The sequence below is a fragment of the Saimiri boliviensis genome, chromosome 5, assembly GCF_048565385.1.
Source record: "Saimiri boliviensis isolate mSaiBol1 chromosome 5, mSaiBol1.pri, whole genome shotgun sequence".
Classification (NCBI taxonomy): domain Eukaryota; kingdom Metazoa; phylum Chordata; class Mammalia; order Primates; family Cebidae; genus Saimiri; species Saimiri boliviensis.
The window spans coordinates 89,742,721-89,768,798 of record NC_133453.1 but is presented as its reverse complement, the minus strand read 5'-3'; the positions used below and the strand labels follow the sequence as shown (position 1 = coordinate 89,768,798).

Genomic DNA, 26,078 nt, shown 5'->3' with positions numbered 1-26,078 from the left:
AAAGCATGTGCAGCAAAAAATCAGCACTCTTTTCAGGCCATCGATCCTGTGTTCAGCCTCACTGTTTGGCCTGGGCACACCTACCAACTCTACCACTGTGATGTTAGAATAAAACATCATTTCTGTAAAGTGACATCTTTCAGACAAGTTAGTAGGTTTTCGTACATGCCTACATTTGATGGCCTAGGCAGTTTCACAAGTGTTCTTAAAGTGAACATGAAGATTTGAACCCTGATTTGCATGATTTGGTTTTCTGGGTCAAGTCAATAGTGAATTATTTTTATGGATCATCTCAGGCCAGTGAGAGGAAGAGGAAGCCCCACTAATTCTTTACATATGGCGAGTTTCTTCTAATCAGGCCATGGCTTTATTTAATTAACAACTGTCATATGAGCAGAACTTTTCCATCAACTTCTAAAGAGCAGGAGTGATTGCTCTCTGGTTGCAACACTCAGCCTTCAAGACCTCCTTCTGAAATTGACTTTTCAAATAGGGGACCACCACACTGGGCATTAACCCGCCACACTACTGAGGCAGGAGTGGTGTGTGTGTTGTTTGCTTAAATCTAATCACCTTAATTCTGCTTCCCATTCTGTGTGTACAATCACAGCCTCCATGTGGGTCTGGTGTGGACCTATTTTGCAGTCCAGTAACTACTGAGTATGTCACTGAAGTTGAGAAAGAACCATACAGAAACTGATCTGGCAATCAACCCTAAGAGACAGAAACTTAGGTTTTTGCTTCATCAAGTCTAATAAAGCAGCATGCCTGTTTGGAGAAACGATCAAAATGCAATCTAAAATACAGAACAAATATTAAACCACCTTCTTTTCATGCATATTATTAAAATAAAAAGCCCCACAAAACAAGTGGCCAGATAAGTCTTCCATACAATTAATCAGTGGGCACCTGACTATATTGGTGAGAGGGTACAGAGAATAGAAATCTAAAGAAGTTATTTGCTGCCTATTAAAAGTATATTGGAGTTGTACAATACTGGAGCAGTGTATTCTCAGCACTCCCAGTTTACCATCTAAGCCAATGATAACAAAAAGAATAATGTAAAGAACCATTTGATTACCAGGTGTGGTATAGGCCTAGTGTTTCACAGATATGATTTCTGCTCTACAAAATAATGCTTCAGAGTATGTATTATGTTACTTTATCACAAATGACAAAATTAACACAAAAAATTCTCCTAACATTGAGTATTTCCTATGTCTCACTCAGTGCTAAGTGCTGCATATGCATTTTTAATTTAATCTTCACAATGATAAGGAATTTATTTCAAGTCAAAGGCCACAAAGCAGCCGAGCTAGTTGCTGACCCAAGGTCAGGTGGACTCCAAGCCCCAGGCAGTCTGCATACCACCTCTCAGCTAACCCAGAGCATGTAGACATTAACTATTCCAACCACGTGGATTGAAGGGGTCTGCATGGCTGCCTCCACTTTGTACACTATGCAATCCTCAAAAGCAAGGACTGTGCTTGATTTGACTTTATGTTTTCATGCCTATCACAATCCTTGACATACAGTGAACACTCAATATTTGTTGAGCAGAGCATTTCAAAAGAGTAATGCAACTTGAGGTAAAAGCTGAAGGTCAGAATATACACAATACATCCAGCTCTCACTTCAACAGGGGCAATACAGAAAAGGATTCATACAAAGAGACACAGTAAATACAAAGATAGAGACCGAAGGAGGAAGTCAAACTGCTGTGTTTCCTAAAGTGTGATCCTTAGAATATCTGTGGCAGAAGTACTTGAAGTTCTTGCTGAAAGCAAAAATCCAGAGGTACAGCCTGAGATATATGCAAATCAGAAATTCTGGGGCAGGGATCTGGGCATCTATGTTATCATGCACTCCCTAGATAATTCTTAAACACAGGAAACCGAAAAGAGGAACAAAGCATCGGAAGCTGTGGGAGGACATTATGCTGAAACTGAGAATTAGATACACAAAGAGGAAGACCAGCTATTATCTTACCTATAAAGGATTGATCTTTTTCAAACAATCCTCCTTCTAGGATATGGTGGTTCACTTTAATAGCTGATTTAGGGCTGGCATGAGTACAAGGGAAGAGTGTTCAGAATCAGAGTGATTATGTAGAAAACAGAAAACAAGCTCAATAATTTGCCCTAAAACAACAACAGAAAAAACTTCCTGTGAAAAGGTGAGAGCAAAGCATAAAATTTCTTTTGTAAATTACAGTTAAATCACCAGAGGTATTCACTGCACTGAAGGATGCCTTCTCCTGGCCAGGTTTTGAACCAGTTCTTATTTGAAATAAAGTGACATTTCTGCAGCAAAGAGAACAGTCTTACTTGAAGGGTGGAGGTAGATAATGTCTTTCACTGTGAAGTCCCGTGACTGAGCGGCTTTCAGACAATCTGCCAGCAGGCTCAGGAGCAGGAGCCAGGCCAGAGCAGGGCCAGGTTCCATGGCAGACCGAAGCGTCACTCATACAGAGGGCCTGGGAGCGGGCACTCAAGACGACGGGAGAGAACTTGCACCTGAAAAATGAAGAAAGAATCATCTCAGGAGGCTTGGCTGAGCTTCTGTGCTGATGAAATGGGCTGGGGAGAAACAGGGAGCCGAGGACACAAGGAGTGGTTAGACATGGTGAGAAACTTTATCAACAGTAATTTTAGAGCACTTATAACATTTCGGCCCAGATCTAGTCCTAATCAGGTTGCTAAAGCTCCCCTGGTAGCTGTTCCCTCTGATATCTAGCAGAGATGGTGTCAAGAGAGACTGAACTTTAATGAAATCCAGCTATTTTTTGCCAGAAGGCCAGGGGATGGCTGCCAGAGTACAATAAAGAAGTCAGGAGGAAAAGCTCAGAAGCATTTCCCTGAGAATGGTGTAGGTCAGGCAGGGAGTGCAGCCATAGTGGGCCACAGTGTCCATGCAAACCTATACAGGCCAGACTTTCAGATTTGGAAAAACAAATACAGGAAAGCTGACCTCTCCAAAATTAAAAAGCACCTCCATAACACAAAACCTCCTTAACGTAACTAATATTTGTTGACCAGGTACTACTGAAGTCCTTTATGTATATCCATTGATTCTCCCAGCAACCCTGTGAGGTAGGCACTATTATTAACCCATTTTGAGTAAACTGGGGCTCAGCTAATAAGGAGCAGAGCTGACTCCAGCCCAGGCAGTGTGGCTTTGGAATCTGCATTTTTAAACCCTAGGCAATTCTGTGTTCTTAAGACTGACTTAAGGTGAAACCGGAGAGAGATCCAAGAGGGCTGATCACTAGCAGCTCGGGATTGTAGCTCCCGGTGAAAGCGCAAAGAACGAGAGGACGCCACACCTTCACATGAATTCTTGTTGCTCACGCACCAGGAGATTCCCAGCGGAGGAGCCCCACGGGTCGCCAGCGCGACTCTTGTGACCGGCGAGGCAGTTTTTCCGGTGCCTTGGAGCGCCGGTTCTTGGTGCAGAGTCAGAAAAGCACCATCAATCTTAACGCTGCTGATTTAGTTGGCGCAGTGGGTTGCTCAGATTTCGGCACTGAGAATCAATAAGTTGGACGTCCACTCAGAAACCCAATTATAAAGACGGTGAATTCAAAGACCACAGATGGATAAATTTATAACGAAGGGAAGAAAACAGCCAAAAAACGCTGAGAATACCCAAGATCAGAACGCCTCTCCCTCAGCAGGGGATCACAGTTCCTCATCAGCAACAGAACAAGGCTTGATGGAGAACGAGTGTGTTCCAATTACAGAAGCAGGCTTCAAAATGTGGATAATGAGAAACTTCTGTGAATTAAAAGAACTTGTTTTAACCCAATCCAAAGAAACTAAGAACTTTGAAAAAAGATTTGACGAAATGTTAACAAGAATACACAATTTAGAGAGGAATATAAGTGAATTGATGGAGCTGAAAAACACAATACGAGAACTTCGTGAAGTATGCACAAGTTTTAACAGCTGAATTGATCAAGCAGAAGAAAGGATATCAGAGGTCGAAGACCAACTCAATGAAATAAAACAAGAAGACAAGATTAGAGAAAAAAGGATAAAAAGGAACGAGCAAAGTCTCCAAGAAATATGGGACTATGTGAAAAGACCTAATCTATGCTTGATAGGTGTACCTGCATGTGACGAAGAGAATGAATCCAAGCTGGAAAATACACTTCAGGACATTATTCAGGAAAATTTTCCCAACCTAGTAAGGCAGGATAATATTCAACTCCAGGTAATACAGAGAACACCACAGAGATATTCCTCAAGAAGAGCAACTCCAAGGCACATAATCGTCAGATTCACCAGGGTTGAAATGAAGGAGAAAATACTAAGGGCAGCCAGAGAGAAAGGTCAGGTTACCCACAAAGGGAAGCCAATCAGACTTACAGCAGATCTCTCAGCAGAAACCCTACAAGCCAGAAGAGAGTGGGGACCAATATTTAACATCCTTAAAGAAAAGAACTTTCAACCCAGAATCTCACATCCAGCCAAACTAAGCTTCACAAGTGAAGGAAAAATAAAGTTTTTTGTGAATAAGCAAGCACTCAGAGATTTCATCACCACCAGGCCTGCTTTACAAGAGCTTCTGAAAGAACCACTACACATAGAAAGGAACAAACAGTATCAGCCTTTCTAAAAAAATACCAAAAAGAGCATCAATAAAATGAGGAATTTACATCAACTAATGGGCAAAATAGCCAGCTAATATTAAATGGCAGTATTAAACTCACATATATTATTATTAATTCTAAATTTAAATTGACTAAATCCCCCAAAGACAGACAGGCAATTTGAATAAAAAACTAAAACCCATCAGTATGCTGCATCCAGACCCATCTCACATTCAAGGATACACAAAGACTCTAAACAAGGGATGGAGAAGGATTTACCAACCAGAGAGCTAAAATAAATAAATAAAAAGCAGAAGTTACAGTTAAGCAACAAAGATCAAAAGAAGCAAAGAAGGATATTATATAATGATAAAAGGATCGATGCAACAACAAAAAGAGCTAAAGATCCTAAATATATATGCACCCAATACAGGAATACCCAGACATACAAGACTTATAAAGAGACTTAGACTCCCACACAATAATAGTGGGAGACTTCAACATTAATATTAGACAGATCAATGAGACAGAAAATTAACAACAATATCCAGGACTTGAACTCAGATCTGGAACAAGTAAATGTAATTAACATTTATAGAACTCTTCACTTTAAATATACAAAATATACACTCTTATCAGTACCACATCATATCAACTTAGAAGTTTAAACGAAATGTTGGTTGGCTCCTTGTTTGTTATTCTCTTCCCTCATTTTCTTTTATATCTCCATTATTAAGGACAATTATAGGCATACCCATATTTAGATTGCATTCTAGCCCGGGCAATAAAGCAATACCCCCATCCTCTCTCCCTCTTCCTCTTTATTTTCTTAAAAAAAAATAACAATAATAATAAAAACCAAAGTGCAGGGATTACAGGCGTGAGCCACGCCCAGCGGAAGTTGTGTTTGGTTAGCTGCTACATCCATGATTTAATGTAAACAGGTTATTTCAACATCTCATAATTCTCTTTTGTTTTTAAAAAAAAAAAAAGAAATTGAATGGTTAGGTCAAAAAGGATCTTAGGTTTTTGATCTACTCAATTTGGTTATTTTTAAGACTTAAAAAAAAAGGGCCGGGTGCAGTGGCTCACTCCTGTAATCCCAGCACTTTGGGAGGCCGAGGTGGGTGGATCACGAGTTCAAGAGAGAAAAAAAAAAAAAAAAAAAAAAAAGACTGACTTAAGGTGCATTTAAAAACTGGTAATACCGTGTTATTGCTATAGTATTAAGTGATTATCTACCCTGTCCTTTATTATGATTGTCCCTTTCATTCAAAATTGAGGAAAATACAAATCTGTAATAAGGCTGAATTGCTCTGTTTACTGGGAATGCAAAGATCTGTCTTAATTTTTATACAGGTGCTATTCTCTTGCCATCCTCATAGTTTCCTATAAAGTTTATTCCTCATGTTCTACTATTTTTCCAAATACCATTATCTCTATTGCTCTGCAAGGAGTCAAGTTTAGGTATGCATTTTATTTTAACCTAGCTGAAAGCCAACAATTTTGATATTTTGTTTAATATAAATATTCAACAAGATTTTTAAATAGCATAACAAAAGAATTCCAAAATTACTTTGTAAAAACACATAGGCAAGGAAATATGTTATGAAACAGAAACTCAGTAGAGAAAATCTATATGACCCGATGAGATTTAGAATATACTACAAAGCAAAATTCATCAAAACACAATGATAAAAAGTGTAAAAATGAATTTAGAACACAGAACACTCTAAGGAGCCCAGAAATAGACCCAACTGTTTATATGGTGCAAGCAATTGTTCAAAATTATAGAATGGGACAATATTAAATGAATAGTATAAACTTCCTAAGTTTTTAAAAATAATTGAAGCCATAAAATACATAACATGCTAAATTACTACCAGATGTGTTGATCATTCTTTACTTGGCAAATTGTTAGAAAACAGAGTAGAGCTCTCTCATCACTTGTAACAGCTTGATAACACCAACCTTGCTAATTTCATGCTCACTATGCCATCCTCTGTTTAAAATTTGATTCCCCAGTCAAACCCAGCATTCAGGAAGAGAATGGGCTGGTCCGTCACTTAGTAAATGTGACTGCCAGACACTGCTGGGCACTTAGTTGAACAATATGATGAAAAAACAAATATCCATGGTATCTCTCCCTTGCAAGTTAGCAGCCAAGTGACAGAGCAAACATCACTTCCTCCTGAATGAATTTAATAGTGCTTCTTTTCACATCCATTCTGGCTTTTCTCTGCCAACATGGTGAGGTTGGTAAGGTGAGGCTGCACATCAGGGACAGGTCTGCACAGCACCCCATAGAGACCTGGCGGCACCATGGCCAATACCCTCATCTCCCAATCTGTAGAAGGGTTCAGTTTGAGTCAGAGATCAAAATGGCATGAACATTATGTGTGTAACTGTAAACATAAATGTGTAAACATAATACAGACAAAAGACTGGAGAGGAAAATACAAAATTAAAATAGTAAAGACATGGTGTATGAGTTAGCCCAGGCTGCCATAATAAAATACCACAGACTGGAAGGCTTATACAACAGAGATCCCTCACTGTTCTGGAAGCTAGGAAGTCCAAGATCAAGTTTGTCAGCAGGGCTGGTGTCTCCTGAGGTCTCTCTTCTTGGAGTGCTGATGGCCCTGCATGCACAGTCCTGGTGTCACTTCCTCTACTCATAAGAACCCAGTCTGATTGGATGACAGTCTCAGCTTTATGGCCTCATTTAGCCTTAATTACCTCCTTAAAGGCTCTATGTCCAAATACAGTCACATTCCAAGGTACCAGGGGTTAGGCTTCTATATATGAATTTTGGGGGGCACACATTTAAGTCCATTTCAGGTGAGATAGGGGACTGAAAACAGGCTCATAGTGTAAAACTAGGGACTGGAGTACAACACACTGCTCATAGAATCTAAAAAGAAACCCAAATGGCCAAAAAACCCAAATGGCTACAATTGCTGCTTGAAGCTTTGATCATTTTCTCATGAGGCACCCAGCTCAAAACAAGCAGGGTGCCTCATAAGAAAATGATCAAAGTTCCTGCTTTGCCGCCAGGAACTAAATCAAGTCCACCACAGCTTTCCTGACTGTATGGCAATATCTCCATAGGAAAAAAAAAATCACTTGTATAAAAGATGCTGATAAAGGTCAGGAGCACATTGCCTTGTATCCCCTTCCAAGGCTATGCCTGCGTGTGCACAGGGTGGTGGATCATCATGAATAAAGTTAAAGGGACTATTTCATTGAGTACAGGAGATCCACCTCTACTCATTATAGGAAAGAGCCAGCAGAATTCTTTAGGACTGATTTGTTTAGCACGAGTTTTCAAATTTGGGAGATTCAAATAATTTTTCTAACCATGAATTTCATGTGTTTAATGATACATTTCCAAATTCTTAAAGTAGTTGAATCTTAATTCTCCCAATACATTTTACTTGTGAAATTATTTCTTTGGGAAAAAAAAGAGTATGTCTTTTCTAGGTTTATGTATAATTAGAAAAAGGACTGAAAGAATAGACACCAAAATAATGTAGCATTTAGAGAATGTTTTAATATTCATTTGCATGTTCAAAATATTTAAATGAGCATACATTTTATAAAGAGAAAAAAATTTTAAATAACATTTTTCAAAGAATGAGTTTGCATTTTACTTTTTATGCACAAGTTAGTTAGCTTTTCCCCTAAAACCAATAAATATAACCCAAAAATAGTCATATGTCTTCTAAAATAATAGATTCAATATGAAACAGAATGTTTTCTCTTCTCGTCTCTTACCATGCCCTTCCCTGGTGTCCTAACACTATTTGGAAGATGCAAGCCTAAGGCAATGAGGGAAAGGGGGGAAAGAGAGATGGAAGTGAAACTAGAAAACAGGAGGCAATATGTTTGTAGGGTACTATGCTGCTCACTGCCTCAAACGATGCCACAAAGGTAGAAGGTTAAGAGGAAGGCCTGCACCTTGGGGTAGCTGGTGTAAGGAGAAAGGTAGAAGTCGTTTGCCTGGTTCCTTCCTGCTTGGCTCTCATTGATCAAGTTTTGCTCCACAAAGAACTCCCTCCTTCCCCTACACTTCAGCAGCCAGAGTGGAGGGCCAAAACCCAGTGTGGATGGACCTCTGATCAGGAAACAGAAAGAAAGCACCTGACACAGAAATCTGAGGTTTATTTTATTGTATGAACATACTATGCTTATCCATTATCAGATGATAGACATCGGATGATTTTTGCTTTTTGGCTATTGTGAATACTGCTGCTGTTAACATTCACGTACATGTTTGTATGCGTTCATACATATTCTGGGTTTTTTTTTTTTTTTGTGTGTATATATATGCAGGAATGGAGCTGCTGGGTCTTATGGTCTTATGTTTTACTTTTGGAGGAACTGCCAAATAGTTTTCCACTGAAGCTGCCCCATTTTATATTCCCATCAGTAATGTATGTGTTCCAATTTCCCCACATCTGCACCAGCATTTATTTTCTTTACTTTTTAAAAAAATTATAGCCATCCTAGTTACTGTAAAGTATATCTCACTGTAGTTCTGACTTGTATTTCTCAAGCAACTAGTGATGCTGAACATCTTTTCATGTGCTTAATGGCCATTTGTATGTCTTTTTTAGAGTGATGTCTATTCAAATCCTTGGCCCAATATTTTGCCCAAATATTGTCTAAATATTTTTGAATGGGAAGAGTTCTATATTCTGGATTCTAGACCCTTTTCAGATAAATGATTTGCAAATATCCTCTCCCATTCTGTGTTGTCTTTTACTTTCTTGATGGAGTCCTTCGATCCACAAAAGTTTTAATTTTGATGAAGCTCACATATTTTTATAAACATGAATTTTGTTCCCTTATAAAAGTCAAGACCAACACAGGACTAAAAAAAGGCAGACAATGCACAGTAAAAGAACCTGTCTACTTTATAGTAGACAAAACTGTATTTTCTACCTCTCTTTTGCATGAGAAAAATAGGACAGGCAGGACTGTTTATTCATATCACCGACTGTTTACATTCCTGCAGTAAATCATGAAGCACCACTCACTCTATTAGTATTTTCTAGGAATTGAAAAATGAAAGACGAGTGACATGCATTCACAATTAGCCTAACAGCTACTGAAATATGAGCTCTGCTGAGGGGATGTATCTTTTCCTCACAGATTCTCAGTAGCTGATGGAGCTTTAATCCACAAACCTCACAAATGTGATGCTGGACATGTTCAGATCATATGAAGTCTTTCCTGGGACTTTGATGCTCTTCTACAGAATTTGCAGTGCTTTTGGACTGTTTTAGACATTTAGAAAAGATATTCTGTTTCCATTTTATGATTTTGCTATTTGAATATGCACCACAGAGCCCATCCCTGAATACAGTTCTCTTTATGAAGAAGTACACTCTCATTTTCACAGCTCTGTGACCTTTCATTGGTTATTTATGAGCTTTTGCAAATCTAATACCACTCTGACAGATTTAATTTGTGCCCTAAATTACCTTTGCATGAGTTACTCAACTGCTGGTTTTATTCCAATGGATTACTTGCTACATTCCAAAATAGAAAAAAATTAATTCAAAATCTATTGGATTTCCTCCACTTGGGAGAAAGTTGAGAAGAGTTCCATTCTGAACCTTTACTCTGTGGATGGTACTAGACAATATAAAGGAGGATTTCTACATCAGTCAGAGGCAAAGTGCTAGGACCCTAACCCAGGTCAAGTTTTACAAGTCTACACTCTAATTACTACTTCATGTACAGTCTATAAAATGAGATACTTCCACTTAAACTGGTCACTAGAAGAAAATTAAGCATTTTGGAAGCTATCTTAAGAACCAAGTACTAAATTACCAAATCTGAGGACTAAGTCAATATATAAGCAATTGTAAAGTGGCGAACAAATACACATTTAAATATATTTCAATGCTACTCAAACTGAAATTTAAAAATTCCTAATACAACACCAGAATGGAATTCTGAAGCCTAAAAGATCACAATCAATCTTGATTTAATTTTTCATATGGTGGTACCTTAGTTGCCTGAAAAAATTAATACAGTTTCCAAAAGTATAAACTAAAGGTGGGTCTTTCTAAAGCTAAGTCTCCTTAAATACACCACTCTGACCACAGGCACCTTTCTCGCAATTTGGGAATTGCCCAAGATATGTCCTAATTTAAAAACTTGTCTGGGGACTGGGTGCTGCAGCTCATGCCCATAATCCCAGCAGTTTGGGAGGCCAAGGCGGGAGGATAACCTGAGGTCAGGAGTTCAAGACCAGTCTGGCCAACATGATTAAACCCCATCTCTACTAAAAATACAAAAATTAGCCAGGCATGGTGGCAGATACCTGTAATCCCAGCTACTCCGAAGGCTAAGGCAGGAGAATTGCTTGAACCCAGGAAGCGGAGGTTGCAGTTAGCCAAGATCACACCAATGCACTCCAGCCTGGATGATGGAGTAAGATTCCATCTCAAAAATAAATAAATAAAATTGTCTGCTAATTCTTTCACATGTCTCCATTGAGACATGAAGTCTACATGCTGTCATTTTGACTCTGAGCCAACCTTACTAACTAGTGGACCAGACGGTGGTATAAATGATGCTATGTAATTTCCAAAGCTAGGTCATAGAGGATGATGCAATTTACACCTGATACTCTGGAACAATTATGCTGAAGCTCTGAGCCACCATGTAAGCAGCCGAAGTGCCTTGAGGCTGCCATGCTACAAAGAGCTACTGAGAATTCATTTAAAAAAAAGAGCTGCCCAGCCAATCCCTAAAGGCTCCAATCCCAGCTCCTCCCCTCTATTCCAGCTCCAGCCAGTTACCTTGCAACTGCATAGAAACTCCCAGAAAGGTCTAGCTTAGCCCTTCTCACATTACTGACCCACAGAAATAAGGAGAGAAAATAAAATGATTGTTGCTGTCTTGCAGCTACTAAGGCCTATGGTAATTTGCAAAGCAGCTCCAGATACCTAAAGACAAAGAAGTGGAGCAAAAGAGCCAACTAGAAATTACAGTTCAGCTCATGAAGATAATTGAAAATTTAAGGACACATTGATTGTAAAGTACAGAACTCCCAATCAAATAGGCTGTAACTAAAACTGCGACTGGGAGGCAAGGGGAAGCATTTTACTGTCTCACCTGACCATCACCAGTTTAGACATGGCTGAAATTTTAACCTTGTTTTCAGGAATTTTCATCCCTCAACTGTCCTCTGCCCTATTTTTTACTTTTATTCTCATCAGGTCTTCGCAAACTTTGGCCACCAGCAGTTCCAAAAGCATTCTCCAGAGGTCTCTTTTCAAAACGTTTAAAGAGAAGCTGTAAGAAAGGAGGGAGGTCCATTCTTGGACCGAGAATTGGCCCGAGGAATGTGCCATTCCATTTGCCCAGGGTTGCATCACTAGCATGTAGCTGAAATGAGAGCAAGAGTGTCACCTTTATTGAAGTCACAAGGTTTGAGAGTGCAGGAGGTATTGGTTTCCCACAGTAAATCCTAGGTGCTGCAAGCTGAAGCAGAAGGACTAGATGCTGGGAGAGCAAAACCACAGATGACCACAACAGCAACAATACAGAGTTTGAACAACCTCATCAGCCTAGGCACGTAGAATGAAACTAAGGGTTGCTCTGGTGAATATTTCTGCAAATACCAGAAGATAAAAGTGCTCCCTGTTGACAGGTTACCTATTGACAAGTAGGAATGTTACCTATTTTCTTCTCTAAAAATTGAATACCACTTCATTACAACTTTTCAAATCAAAATATAAGGTTGAAACAATAAAAACAAAGTTCTAGGGGGCATTTGTAATCCATTGTCATCCTCTGTACTTCCTCCTTCTTATAAGAATGGGTCTTCTGCTAACACCAATCTCCTTTTATTATTGAAGAACTTCATGTTTTTACATGGCCCATCCTACTGGCTACTGTTATTTGAGCCAGTGTTGGACATTTTCTCCAAGTCTGGCCAATTAGAATTCTTCCTGAATATTTTTCAAACTAGAATGGAGATATAAAGCAGTCTTCTTTGGTACAGGAGCCCCCAAAGTGTGACACTCAGGAACATGTGTATGCCATGTCCCTCCCCTCATGGAGGAGGAAGAAGAGAATGAAACTTGTTGGCTAAGAGAAACAGCGATGAGAGTCAGAAAAGCCCCAACTGTGTTCAACCCTTGCATTTTTCGCCAATTTTTAACTCTTCCCTTTATTACAGAAGCCTTAGTATCCATCCAATAAATCTCCCTTTTGCCCAAGATAGTTTGAGCTGGCATTCTGTCCCTCGCAACCAGGAGCTCTGGCTCCAAAAGAGTCCTCCAATAGGATCCAACCACCAGATTCAATTTGTTTTGTAAACAAATATGCTTTTTACATATATATATATATATATATATTTTTTTTTTTTTGAGACGGAGTTTTGCTCGTTACCCAGGCTAGAGTGCAATGGCGTGATCTCAGCTCACTGCAACTTCCGCCTCCTGGGTTCAAACAATTCTCCTGCCTCAGCCTCTCGAGTAGCTGGGACTACAGGTGCATGCCACCATGCCCAGCTAATTTTTGTATTTTTAGTAGAGATGGGGTTTCACCATGTTGACCAGGATGGTCTCAATCTCTTGACCTCGTGATCCACCTGCCTTGGCCGCCCAAAGTGCTGGGATTATAGGTGTGAGCCACCACGCCCGGCCTAATGTTTCTTTAAGGCTTATCAACTAAATGTTTCTTTAAGGCTTATCAACTAAAGGTTAAAGCTGGTTTCGAAGTCTCAGTAACAGAGAACTAGCCAGAGATGTTTTCTCTTGGATTTTATAGACACTGATGTTTCATTTCTACACCTAGAAGGAGAAAGTTACTCACATATACCCAATCTGAACTGAGAATTTACTTGCATAAAAATCAATGATTTTTTAAAAAGTTCATTTCTCTTTCTGGAACCCCTTGACAAGGTTAGAGTTATAGGGAAAAGCTGTCTTTCTCCCTTACCCCAATTTGGTTTAAAGTTAAATTGCATCAAAATACTTCAATTCCTGAAGGGCAAATGATGTCTTGTTGTGTTTGTCTGGTAATATATAATCATTTATCATTTAACAATGAGGATACGTTCTGAGAAATACATTGTTAGGTGATTTTGGTGTTGTGTGAATATCATGGAGTGCATTTATACAAACCTAGATGGTATAGCCTACTACACACCTAGGCTATTGAGTATAGCCATTATAATCTTACGGGATTACTGCTGGATACGCAGTTCGTTGTTGACAAAAATGTCATTATGAGGTGCATGACTGTATTCACAATTCTAAAGGATGTATTTATTCTAGGAGCTATTCGCTTGTTGGTTGTATGCTTGTTTGCTTTCTCCATCAATCTGAAGCTTCTTGAGAACTGACAAGAAGGCATTTACAAGTGCAAACAGCCAGAAGGGAATGGAGTCAAGGAACTCCTAGACAGGAATGGAACAATAGGTATATGTCAGTTACAGTTTGTCCTTTTTTATTTATTGGCAGGGGCTGGTGGTTTGAAGAACGTTTTTGCTCTTGTGTCTTTTATTAAAATCTTACGTTTCAGAATGCCATTTTTCATTTTTTTTCTAGAAATTTTAACCCCAGAGATATTCCAAAGATGTAGAAGTATAAAATGTACTCAGAAATAATATAATAATTCTAAGTGGACTAAATTGCAGCCAGGTCTATTTTTATATGTAAAATAACCTGGTTCCAAATCTAACATTAGATTATTAGGCATATGCTTTATATCCTTTAATCAAAAAAGAGTTATCTTGGCACTATACAGAGGTAATCATTTCTGTTTCCAAATCTTCAGAAACAAGTGCTAGTAATCAGCAGACACTGCCTGCCATGCACCTGTGGAGATATTCTGCACTATTTGGACTGAGTTTTATTGGCAGTGCCCACTGAAAGGTGTTTTGGGCCACTTTGTCATCATTTTAGAGAGCTGGCATGAAGATTATGTTTGAGGCTTTGAGGTCGGTTCATTCTCCCACCCCACCCAATGTCTTTGGCACTGCCTTGCTCACCCACATTCTTCAGGGTTTTCTGCCCTTCCTGACACCCCTCACCACATTGTCCAAAAGCCAAATGTAAATAAGCCACCCTGAAATCTTTAACCTCTTGATGAAATGTTTCTTCCATTGCTTTGTGTTGACAGAAACCCAGCTCACAGCAAAAACTGCTGTTTCCTTTTGAGCTATTTCCAGTGGAGGGTACTCACTCGGATTCCAAGTTCCAAGGATTATGGGGACAGGAGGAGGCAAGAATTCTCCTCCCCACCTCAAAGCCTAAACCATCTGCCCTTGTAGCTAGCTGTCAAGAAGGGGTTAGAGAATGTGAAGAATATGGCTCACCTGCAACTATTAACACACACTTAACCTCTTCTTGATTCCCACTCAAGATTGGGAAGAACCAGCTCATGCTGAATCTTATGTCTGACCTGGCATGGAGGAGGGTTTTCCCCATGGTTCCAAGAATCTTGACCAAATATTTGTCAAAAATCCTTGAGAGTTGTTTCCATTTGGCCTTTGAAATAATTTAAGTTCAAGAAAGAGTTGTAATTACCAATTTTTTAGGTATGGAGAACCTTTACAGAATTTCTTACAGCAGAGAAGAGCCAGCCTGTGCTCTTTTTTCTTGTGGGAAAAAAAAAATCAAATAGCCAACAACAAAACAATAGCTTATGTAAAAACCCTATGGTAAATCACTATTTGCAAACCACTGGGTTCATTAGCGGCCAACTTGTAAATCTTAACCAATAATTCTCACTTGATAATGAATATGTTTTAAAAACAAATCTATGCATGTACTCACCCTCCAAATCTGATCAACGAATACCTTGAGCTACACGCAGTATGTCTCCTGACAGCTCAAAGACTATCACAGTTTTATTTTTGTGAAAGGGTATAAGGTTGGCTGAATCAACCTAAACCATAATTTGACTTTTCAAACACATTTCACTAATTAGCATACTTATTTAGAGGAAAGAAGGATTTCCTCATCCTTCATTTGAAGGCAAAAGAATGTATCAAATAAACTCCCAACTCTATATCATTGAGGCAGGAATGCTTCCTTTGTAATGCACCATCTTCATTTATAAGCCTCTGTCAATAATGATAATTAAAGAAGTATATTATTGTAGCAAAGCAGAATATAATAAAATTTTACATAGTCTTCAAGCAGAAAAGGATGTGGGGTTATTAATAAAAGAGGATTGTCCTTGATAACAGAAAATTTTTGTTTTTGCATCTAAATTAATTTCTTTCTTAGAGAAAAAAAAGTACTGAGTAGCCTCTTATGGATAAGAAAATTGTCCTCCTTGTTTTCCATTTTACATGTTCACTCATTCACCCATTCATCATCCTCTATGAGGCAGGCATAGATAACATTATCTATGTTATAAGTTATTGTTAATAGCTCTAACATAATACTCAAATTCTTGAGTTCTCTTAGTAAAATCATTAATGTTATTTTTAAAATAAAAGTCCTCACAAAGGCTGCTAAGAACATGGGAGGAAATGCTAGCTTCTGCTGCTTAGTGAAGAGTGAGCATGGTGTGATGTTGACGTGTCATTCTTAGAACCAAGACCACATACAGGTGAGATGCAGGAAGAGGAGCCAGGTGCCATGACTGTACCAAGCCTATACAGGCATTATCCATGAAAAACCAATAAGACATCCATATTCCTTCCTTTCAACTAGGGCAGCTTTTCTGGAAGAAGAAAGAAAGGAAGAGATGGAGAGAGAAAGGGATGACACACAACCTAAGGGGCGGGTGCAAGCTGTGGAATGCCCCAGACTCTGATTCGAGGTGATCCCATTAAGCTTTCCAGTCTCTAACTGACTGGCGATTGGGGCCTAGTTTGGTCATCAAAACAACCCTAAAATGAACCTTTGGAGGTAAAGTGGGAGCTCTAGTGCCTGCCTGCTACTTGCCCCTTGACATCTCAGCTGAACCAACAAAACCACGGTACACAGGTGTCTAGTGCACCACGCTGTTTCTCATTCAGTGCCTTGGCTCCTGCTGTCATCCTTGTTTTTTTTTTTTTTTTTTTTTTTTTTTTTTCCATTCTTTACGGAAGGCTCAGTTCATCTTCTTTAGAAAAGCTCCCATCCCCTCTCCTCACACCAGATCGATCAGGAACCATCTTCTCTGCTCCTGTTTTTGCCTCAACTTATCTAAGGTGGCTAGAGGCATTGTTTTGTAAGGAAAATGGGCTTTGTATTTTTGACAGATTTGGGCTCAAGTCCCAGCTTTGCCACTTATTAGGACTATGACCTTGGACAGGTTACTTTATCTTTCCTCATCTCTAAAATGAGACCGATAGCTTATATGCTGTAGGGATAGGATATTAATTAATATATCATGTATAGCTTTCATTAGTTATTATTGCCAACTTGTAGTAGGACTGTTAAGATGATATACCATTTACTAAATTTTGAGCTCCTTAAGGGCATCAATTTCATGGACATCACCTGATTTATCTTTAGGTTCGTAGCCCCTATGACATAGGAAGTCTCTGATACCAGATTTCTTGAAAACATGGATTTCATATCAAAGTAATCATAATATAATAACTGATTTTATAACAGAGGGATGTGTGTGTGTTGTGTGCATATTGACATGTGTATGCATGCTACAGAAACTTGAAGGAAGAAAAAAATTGGGAGTGTTTCTAGTGAGAAAGGTAAAAAGATAGTTACCCTGAGGGATGACATCTTTCAGGGAAATCTTCAAGGCTTTGAGTAAGACTTTAACGGGGATGGACTGGACCAGCAAAGGGTTGTGATCCACATCTCCCAAATCAAGCCTACTCAGAAGTGTCCATGGGAAATACTATGCCTTAAGAGTCAAAATACACAGGAGCATATTAAAGGCTCTGAAAAGTACTGCAGTGAAGAAATCTCTGGTTTTGCTTATGCCAGCGTTTCCCCCACATTCATTTGAACAGTGACACACCCCTCCCAGAGAGCTTATTTTTTCATGAACATCTATTAACTAGTTTTCTGAGGATTAGTTTGGGGAACCAATGTCCTATTCAAAGTGTTATTTTATACATGAAAGAATTGAGGCAGAGAGTATTTCAGGTATCTGTCCACAGCCAAAAGCTGGCAAACAATTAGAGCTTCAAGTGCAGCCTCATTTTCCTGCCACCCTGGCTAAGACACTTTTCAGCCCAGAGTGCCACGTCACAGTCAGCAGAAACATGGCAACTTGAAACCTACTTAACTTCAGCAGAGAACGCAGGCAATCATCTCATTTTGCGATGTACATGATGGTTAAAATCTACCCCAAATCTGCATCTCACCTATCACAATTTCCTCCCTTTATCATAAAGCCTGATATCATCACCAACTGGAAATTTAGGTTCACAAACATTTTAAAATTCATATACCCCTGGAAGTTTACTTTAAGAGAACCTTCCTTTATTAAAAGCTTCAGGCCAATCTGATTCCTTGACCTCCACATCCCAACTGATATGCAGCTGCCCCCACGGTGCCGATGAGAGAGGAAGGCAGAGGCTGGGAGGTGGGCAGCGCAGTCTGGCTGATCCTCCAGCTGCCTATGAGGTCACCCTGTACCTCCTTGTCTTGTGGGGTCAGGTGGCTATCCGTCTTGGTTTTGCCTCTAACTGCCAACCCAGCTCAGGATCCATTACATTTTATAAAGATCAGATATACCCATTGATATACTTATTTCATTATTGGACACTGGAAATAAAAGGGCTTAATGAAAAATATGTTAAAATTCAATTGCGGCAACATGGATGAACCCGGAGGACATTATGCTAAGTGAAATAAGCCAGGCACAGAAAGACAAACACTGTATTCTATGATCTCACTAGATGCGGAGCCTAAGAATGTTAAACTCACAGAGGAAGAATAGAATGGTGGTTGTCAGGAGCTGACGGCGGAAGGAGAGTAGATGAGGAGATGTTGGTCAAAGTGTATAAAATGTCAGTGAGATAGGAGGAATCAGTTCTGGGGCTCTGTTGTACAGCATGGTGACTAGAGTTAATAACGGTGTATCATATATTTCTTAAATGCTCTCATCACTGGAACATCTTAAGTATGTGAAGTGACTGATAAGTTAATTCACTTGATTTAATCATTTCACAATGTACACATTTCAAAACATCATGTTGTATGCCATAAATATATACACTTTAGAAAACACTAATCCCAGCTACTCAGGAGGCTGAGGCAAGAGCACCTTTTGAGCCCAGGAGTTCAAGGATGCAATGAGCTATGATGGAGCCACTGCACTCCAGTCTGGGCAACAGAATGATATCCCTAAAATATAAAATAAAATAAAAATAAACAGATACTACATAAATAAACAGTAGGAAAAACTCCATAAGCACCATTGCTAGAGGTGGATATATCGTGGAGTTTAAGCTTCAGGGTACTTGATTGCATGAACCCCTGATAAGACTCTGCTCTTAATTTTATGGTTGTAATTCCATGGTCTTTTCCTTGAGGGCCATACTCTCTAAAAACCTGAATCCATCACCCATGGCCAAAATATTTTTATGTTGTAATCATATTCTTGCTTTTCTCTGAGAAAGGATTAATAAGAATACATGCTGTCATGCTGCTTTCATGGCAAAAAACAAAAAAGGAGGGAAAGATGCCACACTAGCAAAGGAAGGACTTCTCAAAATTGGGGAAGCAGAGTCACATCTGGAGAAAACTATTAACTCACTGAATAAGCCTGCCAACTCTGAGCACTGCCTGTGGGCAAATCACCCAGGAACACTCAAAGGGGAGAGGGTGCTAGGGCCCCAAGGTAAGTACAGTCAAGAGAAAGGCTCCAGCAGCAGATACCATGTTTTTTAGCTGTTTTAAGAAGACTCCAAGAAACCACTTCATCTCATCACCCTAAGCAGGGCAGAGACCTTGCCCTGGAAAGGAGGGTCTCTAAGGGCAAGAGGGCAGCCACACCCACGGGCCACAGACAGGCGGACCAGGAATGGCTACAGCAAGGACATGAAGTGCTGGGCTCCAGAGCAAAGAGATCCCAGGCCCCATTACCCACTTGCTAGGATTACTGCGGGACAGAATAGGTAATGCACCAAAAGCAATGCGGTGCCACCCAGGAGCCAGCCAGCTCAGCCTAGCAGGCTGACTGCTAGTGGGAAGGTTGCTTCACTGCTCTGTGCCTTAGTTGCCTCATCTGCAAAATTGGGAAATTAAAACCTCCAGTGTATAGGGCCCTTAGGAGGTTTAAAGGAGATGATACACTTTGAACAATGCTGGCACATGCTTGCTAGCTAATATAGTTCTCAAAATCAGCTCACAGCAGGCGAGGAAGGCATCAGGTTACTCACCTGGATCAAGACACTGCCCAGGAACATCTGCTTTCCAGTCAGAAAGAACCTTTCAAAGGTCTTCCAAAAGGTACCATGGCATGCCAAGTTCCATTACAAGAAGTCAAAAGCCTGGGTCACCTGACTTTCTAGCTGATCCCAACCTAAGATCAGCATCTTGTGGTGAGGATAAAAACACAGGCAGAAGTGAGGCGGATTAATTAGGGAAGATCTGGGGCAGGATTTGTCAAATTAGGAAAGTGTTTTCTCCTATAAGAGGAGAAAAAAGTTTCAGACAGAACCTCTCCCACTCCATTAACTAATGAATGTTAATTATGATACTGCTTATGAATACAGACAGAAAATCGGGATTAAGCTTTCAAACTAAATAAAAATTGCCAAATATAAAAATTACATTCAAATAACAGCAACAATGAACATTTATTGAGCACTTACATAGAACTGAACAGTATAAAACTGCAACTATTCCATCATTTTTGACCTACAAAAAGAGCAACTTCATAGGGCTCAACCTAGCATGTACAAGGTGCTTCTGTAAGTGCTTTCCGTAATCCTCACAACATCCAGTGTAGTAGGAGTAACTATTATTACTCCATTTTACAGGTATAGAAACTGGGACATCAAGAAATAAACGTGCATTTTTTTTTTTTTTTTTTTTTTTTGAGATGGAATCTTGCTTTCTCACCCAGGCTGGAGTGCAGTGGTGTGATCTCAGCTCACTGCAATCTCTGCCTCCCAAATTCAAGTGATTCTCTTGACTCAGCCTCCCAAGTAGCTGGAATTACAGGCACACACCTCCATGTTAGGCTAACAGGGTTTCACGATGTTGGCCAGGCTGGTCTCAAACTCCTGACCTCAAGTGATCTGCCCGCCTCGGCCTCCGAAAGTGCTGGGATTACAGGCATGAGCCACCACCTCCATCCCCTAACACACATTTTTAAATCTAAAGAACTGGGAGGTGCCTAAGACCTGGGAGAAATAAAGCATCCTGGGGATGAGGTGATGGAGAAACAGACCCAGATAAAAGTTTGGGGCAGTCCATGTGAACTAGAAGTCAGAGACCTGAAAAGTGTCTTCTGTAGGAGGGATGGGACCACTGAAGAGCACCGTGCTTTGGTCTCCTGTTGGTTTTGCCTATTTTCCTGCTGTTTCAGGGTGGGGCAGAAACACATCTTCTCTAGTACTTCCCAGGAAGACAACTGCTGGCCAATAGGAGGGAATAACAGTTATGGGAGAACCTGGAAAGGGGAAGAAGATAGGGAAAGGATGATAAAAGGAAAGAGGGAGATGAAAGAGAGAAGTGTGTAAACAAAGGGCCAAGGTTTCCAAATTTGCTGCGCATTGGAATCCCCTATGGATCCTGAAAAACTCCTGATGGCTCTCACCTATGATCATCTCACTGCTATGGGGTACGACCTTGATACTGTGATTTTAAGAATCCTCCCGGTGATTCTAATTTGCAGCAAAGTTTGGGAAACTTTATAATGCTTCTGCAAAGTTGCCAGTAGAAAGAAACAGTGTGAACTGTATTCTGTTCTTTCATAGGCCGTGGCAAACAGCACTGAGAAGTTCTTCACACTACTCAATGAAGGGACTCTTAGCAGTCCCGCATAATCAGAGCACAACATATTCTACCAGGTCTCCTCTCTCTATCCTGCCTGTGGCTCTTCTGAGTCTTTGGGGAAAGGAAGTAGGCAGGCCTGACCTATGAAACTACCAAGGCATCTTTCCTGGTTTCTACAATGCTCAGCCCTAAACCTGATGAGATTCTTTTCACTTCTTTGGTAATGACTTCCCTAAAGTGTTTTTCACCCTCTTGATGAAGTGGTTGTACGGTGTTACCCTTGAAATACTCCAGGGTGAAGTATACTCTACCTTTCCAGCCAAGCACACCCAATTTTTATGACAACAAAAGAGAAAATGTCCTGAGGCCTCTCCAGGAACAAACATATACTCTCAACCATTACTGCAAAGGTAGCCAATGGGATGGGTCAGATTTTGAGAAATGAAACACACGCAGACACCAACATTTTCAGAGGCAGCATTGAGTGACCAGGAAAGAACAGCTTTTGCAAGCTGCAGACTTGAACTTTGACTCCTGCTCTGCTACAAGGAGCAGGGTGAACCTGAGCAATAAAACTTCCCTGCAGTTCAATGTCCTCATTTGCAGTAGCACACTGAGATGCCTTCAGCTCACAGAGACCCCCTGCCCTGACATCTGGACTGTGAGTAACTATGCTTGTGGGCACTAAGCCTTGATTAAGTGACCTACTCTCTAAAGGTGGCACACTTTCTGCCTTTTCTTGACTTTCTAGTCACTTGTTCTGATGTTATTCATAGGGGAAAGCAGGCAGGCTTGGGAATAAGGCAAAAGGGAATAAATATAAGTAATGTAGTCAGGAATAAACAGGAAAGATACATTCATTCTGGTTTCACTCTAATGTACTATAACAGTTACGATATCAAAACTATATAATTTCTACAGTTACATTATATCCTACAAGGTCTTTTTCCTTAGGAGTGGAAAGAAAAAAGCACACGCGCATGCACGCGCATCCACGCGCGCACACACACACAGACACACACACCCGAGTACATGCTGTAGAGAATTATCCTGCAAGAGGCAAAGAAACTAGATAAAAAGTCTTTAAAGGATTGAGATTTGATATGAGATGATGGTTGTTCTAACTCCTGTTTTTATGCTTACAGGGATTTGAAGTTTTCTTCCAGCTTGTCTGTGCACAGGAACATGCTGGTAGTGAGGATAAATGCTACAATGATTCTCTGTAACAAGAGCAGCAAAAGAAAGGGTCTAGGTCAGCACTGTCCAATAAGCCTTTCTGTAATGACAGGAATGTTCTATGACAGTGCTGTCCAATTTGGGAGCCACTAGCCACGTGTGGCTGTTGAGCAACTGAAATGTGTGACTGAGGCACTGAATTTCATTGTATTTAATTGAAATTTAAGTTAAATAGTCACATGCGGCCAGTGGCTACAGTATTGAGTAGTAGGGTTCTTAATTAATGATAAATGAATAAAATCCAGTCACTTAAAGCTGTGACCTCAGAACCAATTAGGACTAGGGTGAAGAAGAATGAGTATTACCCAGCAAAATACCAACATGTCAATGTTAATTACATCAGAAAATATAGCACAGTTGTTTCTATGGGAGATACTCTGGGCCTGATCATTAGAGCCCAGTAAAATGGGATAAAAAGGAAATGAAATAGACCAGGCATCGTACCTACAAAAGTACTACAAAGAAACACTCTACCCTCACCTTTCTTTTGTAGTTGATGGCTGAAAATGAGATTATTTGAAAAGAATCATTCCATGCTTTACATTTGACTCTGTCAATTACCCTCTGAAATAGGTTATTATCTTAATCCCAGTTTTTACAGATGAGTACGCTAAGGTAGAGCCATTGTCACCCTGGTATTATAGAAAGTGGCGGACTCAAAATTTGAATTGAAGCAGTCTGGTTTCATATGCCAGGCTTTAAAAGTCTTCAGTCATTTAGGAGATAGGGTGAACAAAAGAACTGCCTTTGAGAGGGGGCTGGCTTGCTCAGTGTATCCTGGACATGCTAAGAATGTGTCACTTTAGGGGAAAGTGGTCATTTTAGCTTTAAGAAGTACAAAGCAAGCATGTGAAAGCTGAGTGCTGAAGAAGGGTAAAGAGAAGGAAGCAAACACTGAAACCTGAGGCCCTGGGGGCCTCACACTTTGCCAACTGGCCAATCGCTCTAGGCTTTCTCTGAGTCTGCTAGCTTCTCCTCAAGCTATTAAAGTCAGTGGGAAGATTGTGGACAGGCATCTGAGAAATAATGCAAGTCTTGAGAAAATTAGAGGAAAGAAGTGTTTCTCTATGTTAGAAGTTGGTTTCTCTTTAACCCTGTTTGCTTTAACTATAAAATCTTATCAATACAGATAAAAAATGTAGGTTATTTTAAAGGCCCATGTCCCCCATTTCAATCCCTTATTACTACTCATTGCAGAGGGCTCCAAATGTTTATGTTCTAGATAATGTGTGAATTGTATCCTTGCTGCTACATCATATGATCTATGCCCCATTATTTTCTTAGAATAAACTCCTAGATATGAGAAATTAAAGGAAATGATCGAATCCTAGCTTGCCCTGGTTGGACCAGTAAGAATGGAGGTGTGGGGGGTTCCCCTTGCCCTAGAATTGTGTCACAAAGGGATTTCCATATTGTCTGAAAATATTTGTTACCTTTCGCTTACAATCAAAAGGAGAAAAAAGAGGATCTCTCTTGGTCCCTTCCTGCTGTAAAGATTTGATGCGGCCATAAAGATCGAGCCCTTGTAAAATCAGGAAACATCCAAGTTGTAATACAACCAGTCTCACTTACCACAAGATGAGTGAACAAAGCATTTCTCCTCCAATATTTATTAGATTGCAAGTTCAACATCTCCCAGTAGTAACTCAATGCTCATGGCAAAAATGAATCACCAATTTCAGATTATTGGTTTAGTTGGGAGAATTCATTCATTTAATATTTACTGTGTCTAATATGCATTAGGTACTGCTCTATGTTCTGGTGTTACAAAGAAAACACAACAGATGAAAACAATATTTGATATTGTGGTTCATTATATTTCTGGTTTCTCCCAGCTCAGTAACGTTTGGAAGAAAAATTCACTACAAATTAATATTGGGATTCACTTAAAAATCCAGCTGATTAAATATAGTTCAAATTTTTTTTTTAGTGGTATAGTCCTTGGGAACTCTTTTTTTTTTTTTTTTCTTTGAGATGAAATCTCACTCTGTCACCGAGGTTGGAGTGTAGTGGTGTGATCTTGGCTCACTGCAACCTCCACCTCCTGAGTTCAAGCCATACTCCCGTCTCTGCCTCCTGAGTAGCTGGAATTACAGGCACATGCCACCACACCCAGCTAATTTTTGAATTTTTAGTAGAGATGAGGTTTCACCATGTTGGTCAGACTGGTCTTGAATTACTGACCTCAGGTAATTTGCCTGCCTCAGCCTCCCAAAGTGCTGGGATAATAGAGGAACTCTTTATTCTAAAATGCAGCATCCAAAATTTAACACATGAAATCCTTTCTGGTTACTTTGCAGATCCTCAAACCCCAGAATTGTTCTAGACAGTTTTTTCCTTCCAACACGCCATTTCCGCATTTTACTGATACTACTTTCTAAATACTCTTCAAATCACTGCCCACCCCGGCCGCCCTTTCTTCATCATGCCTATGGCGGAAAGTTTAGTTCAGACTCTTAATTTTTGCTTAGACAATTATAGTAGCTTCTTTGCTGGTCTTACTGTTTATTTTCTTTCCAAACAGTCTGTATTATGGTTTGCTAAAAGATCTAATAATGTAGTTCTAGAGTTAGAAACTGTCAGTGGTCCCCACTGCTCACAGGATATAATATAAATGCTTTATCAGTACATACAAGGCAGTATAGAGCTTATGGTGAACCCCAGTGGGAGAATCATAAAATAGGCCCTGTGATTCTAGAGCAAGTCGATGCCATCTGCTGTAGAAGTGTGAACTCCTTTTAAGAAACTGCTTTTGGCATGTTAGTGAGCCCTGCTAGCAATGGAGTGTTGCCCATGTGATAATGAGTGATTATGAATCTGGAAAGACTCATCACAAGCTGGGTTCTACTGGGCATGCCCAGTCATAAAGGCATGCACACCCAGCAGAGCCCCAGCAGCACTGTTGCCTGAAAGCTTGTGGACTGCCTGGTCCATAGGTATGAGATCCTAGAGAGCGTAACATCTTCCCATGCTGTCACAGAAAAGCGATGAAGGATTGGGCCCGAGACTACGGAATCCAGTGTTGTATCGCATACTGCCCCACCTATAAGCAGCAGACCTCACAGAACGCTAGTACTGCCTTCTAAACGTGCAGCTGAAGCACCAGCTAGGAGGAAATCTTCTGAAAGGATGTGGAGTTGTCCTTCAAAATGCAGCATACACACTGCAACAGAGTCCTCCACAGGGTGCTATGTCTCCAAAAGGAAGATGACATGGACCCAAAAATCAAAGGGTAGAACAGGAGTAGCCCCACTTATTAGCACTCCTGATGACTTACCAAGGGATTCTATGCTTCCCTTCACAAAACACTGAGGTCTACAAGATGGGAGGTCCTGGTCCCCTTACCCTCTTGCCAAAGA

The 26,078-nt window shown here is 40.1% G+C and overlaps 1 protein-coding gene across 2 annotated transcripts in view; it reads right to left on the bottom strand.

Annotated features, from left to right (window-relative positions):
• LYPD6 (LY6/PLAUR domain containing 6) overlaps positions 1 to 26,078 on the bottom strand; it is a 154,861-nt gene that overhangs the window by 40,335 nt on the left and 88,448 nt on the right. For both annotated transcript variants that reach the window (XM_003921984.4, XM_074399706.1), the window contains exon 2: positions 2,328 to 2,516. In XM_003921984.4, the coding sequence (XP_003922033.1) occupies positions 2,328 to 2,445 (118 nt within the window). In that variant the 5' untranslated portion in view covers positions 2,446 to 2,516. The remainder of the gene's footprint in view (positions 1 to 2,327; positions 2,517 to 26,078) is intronic.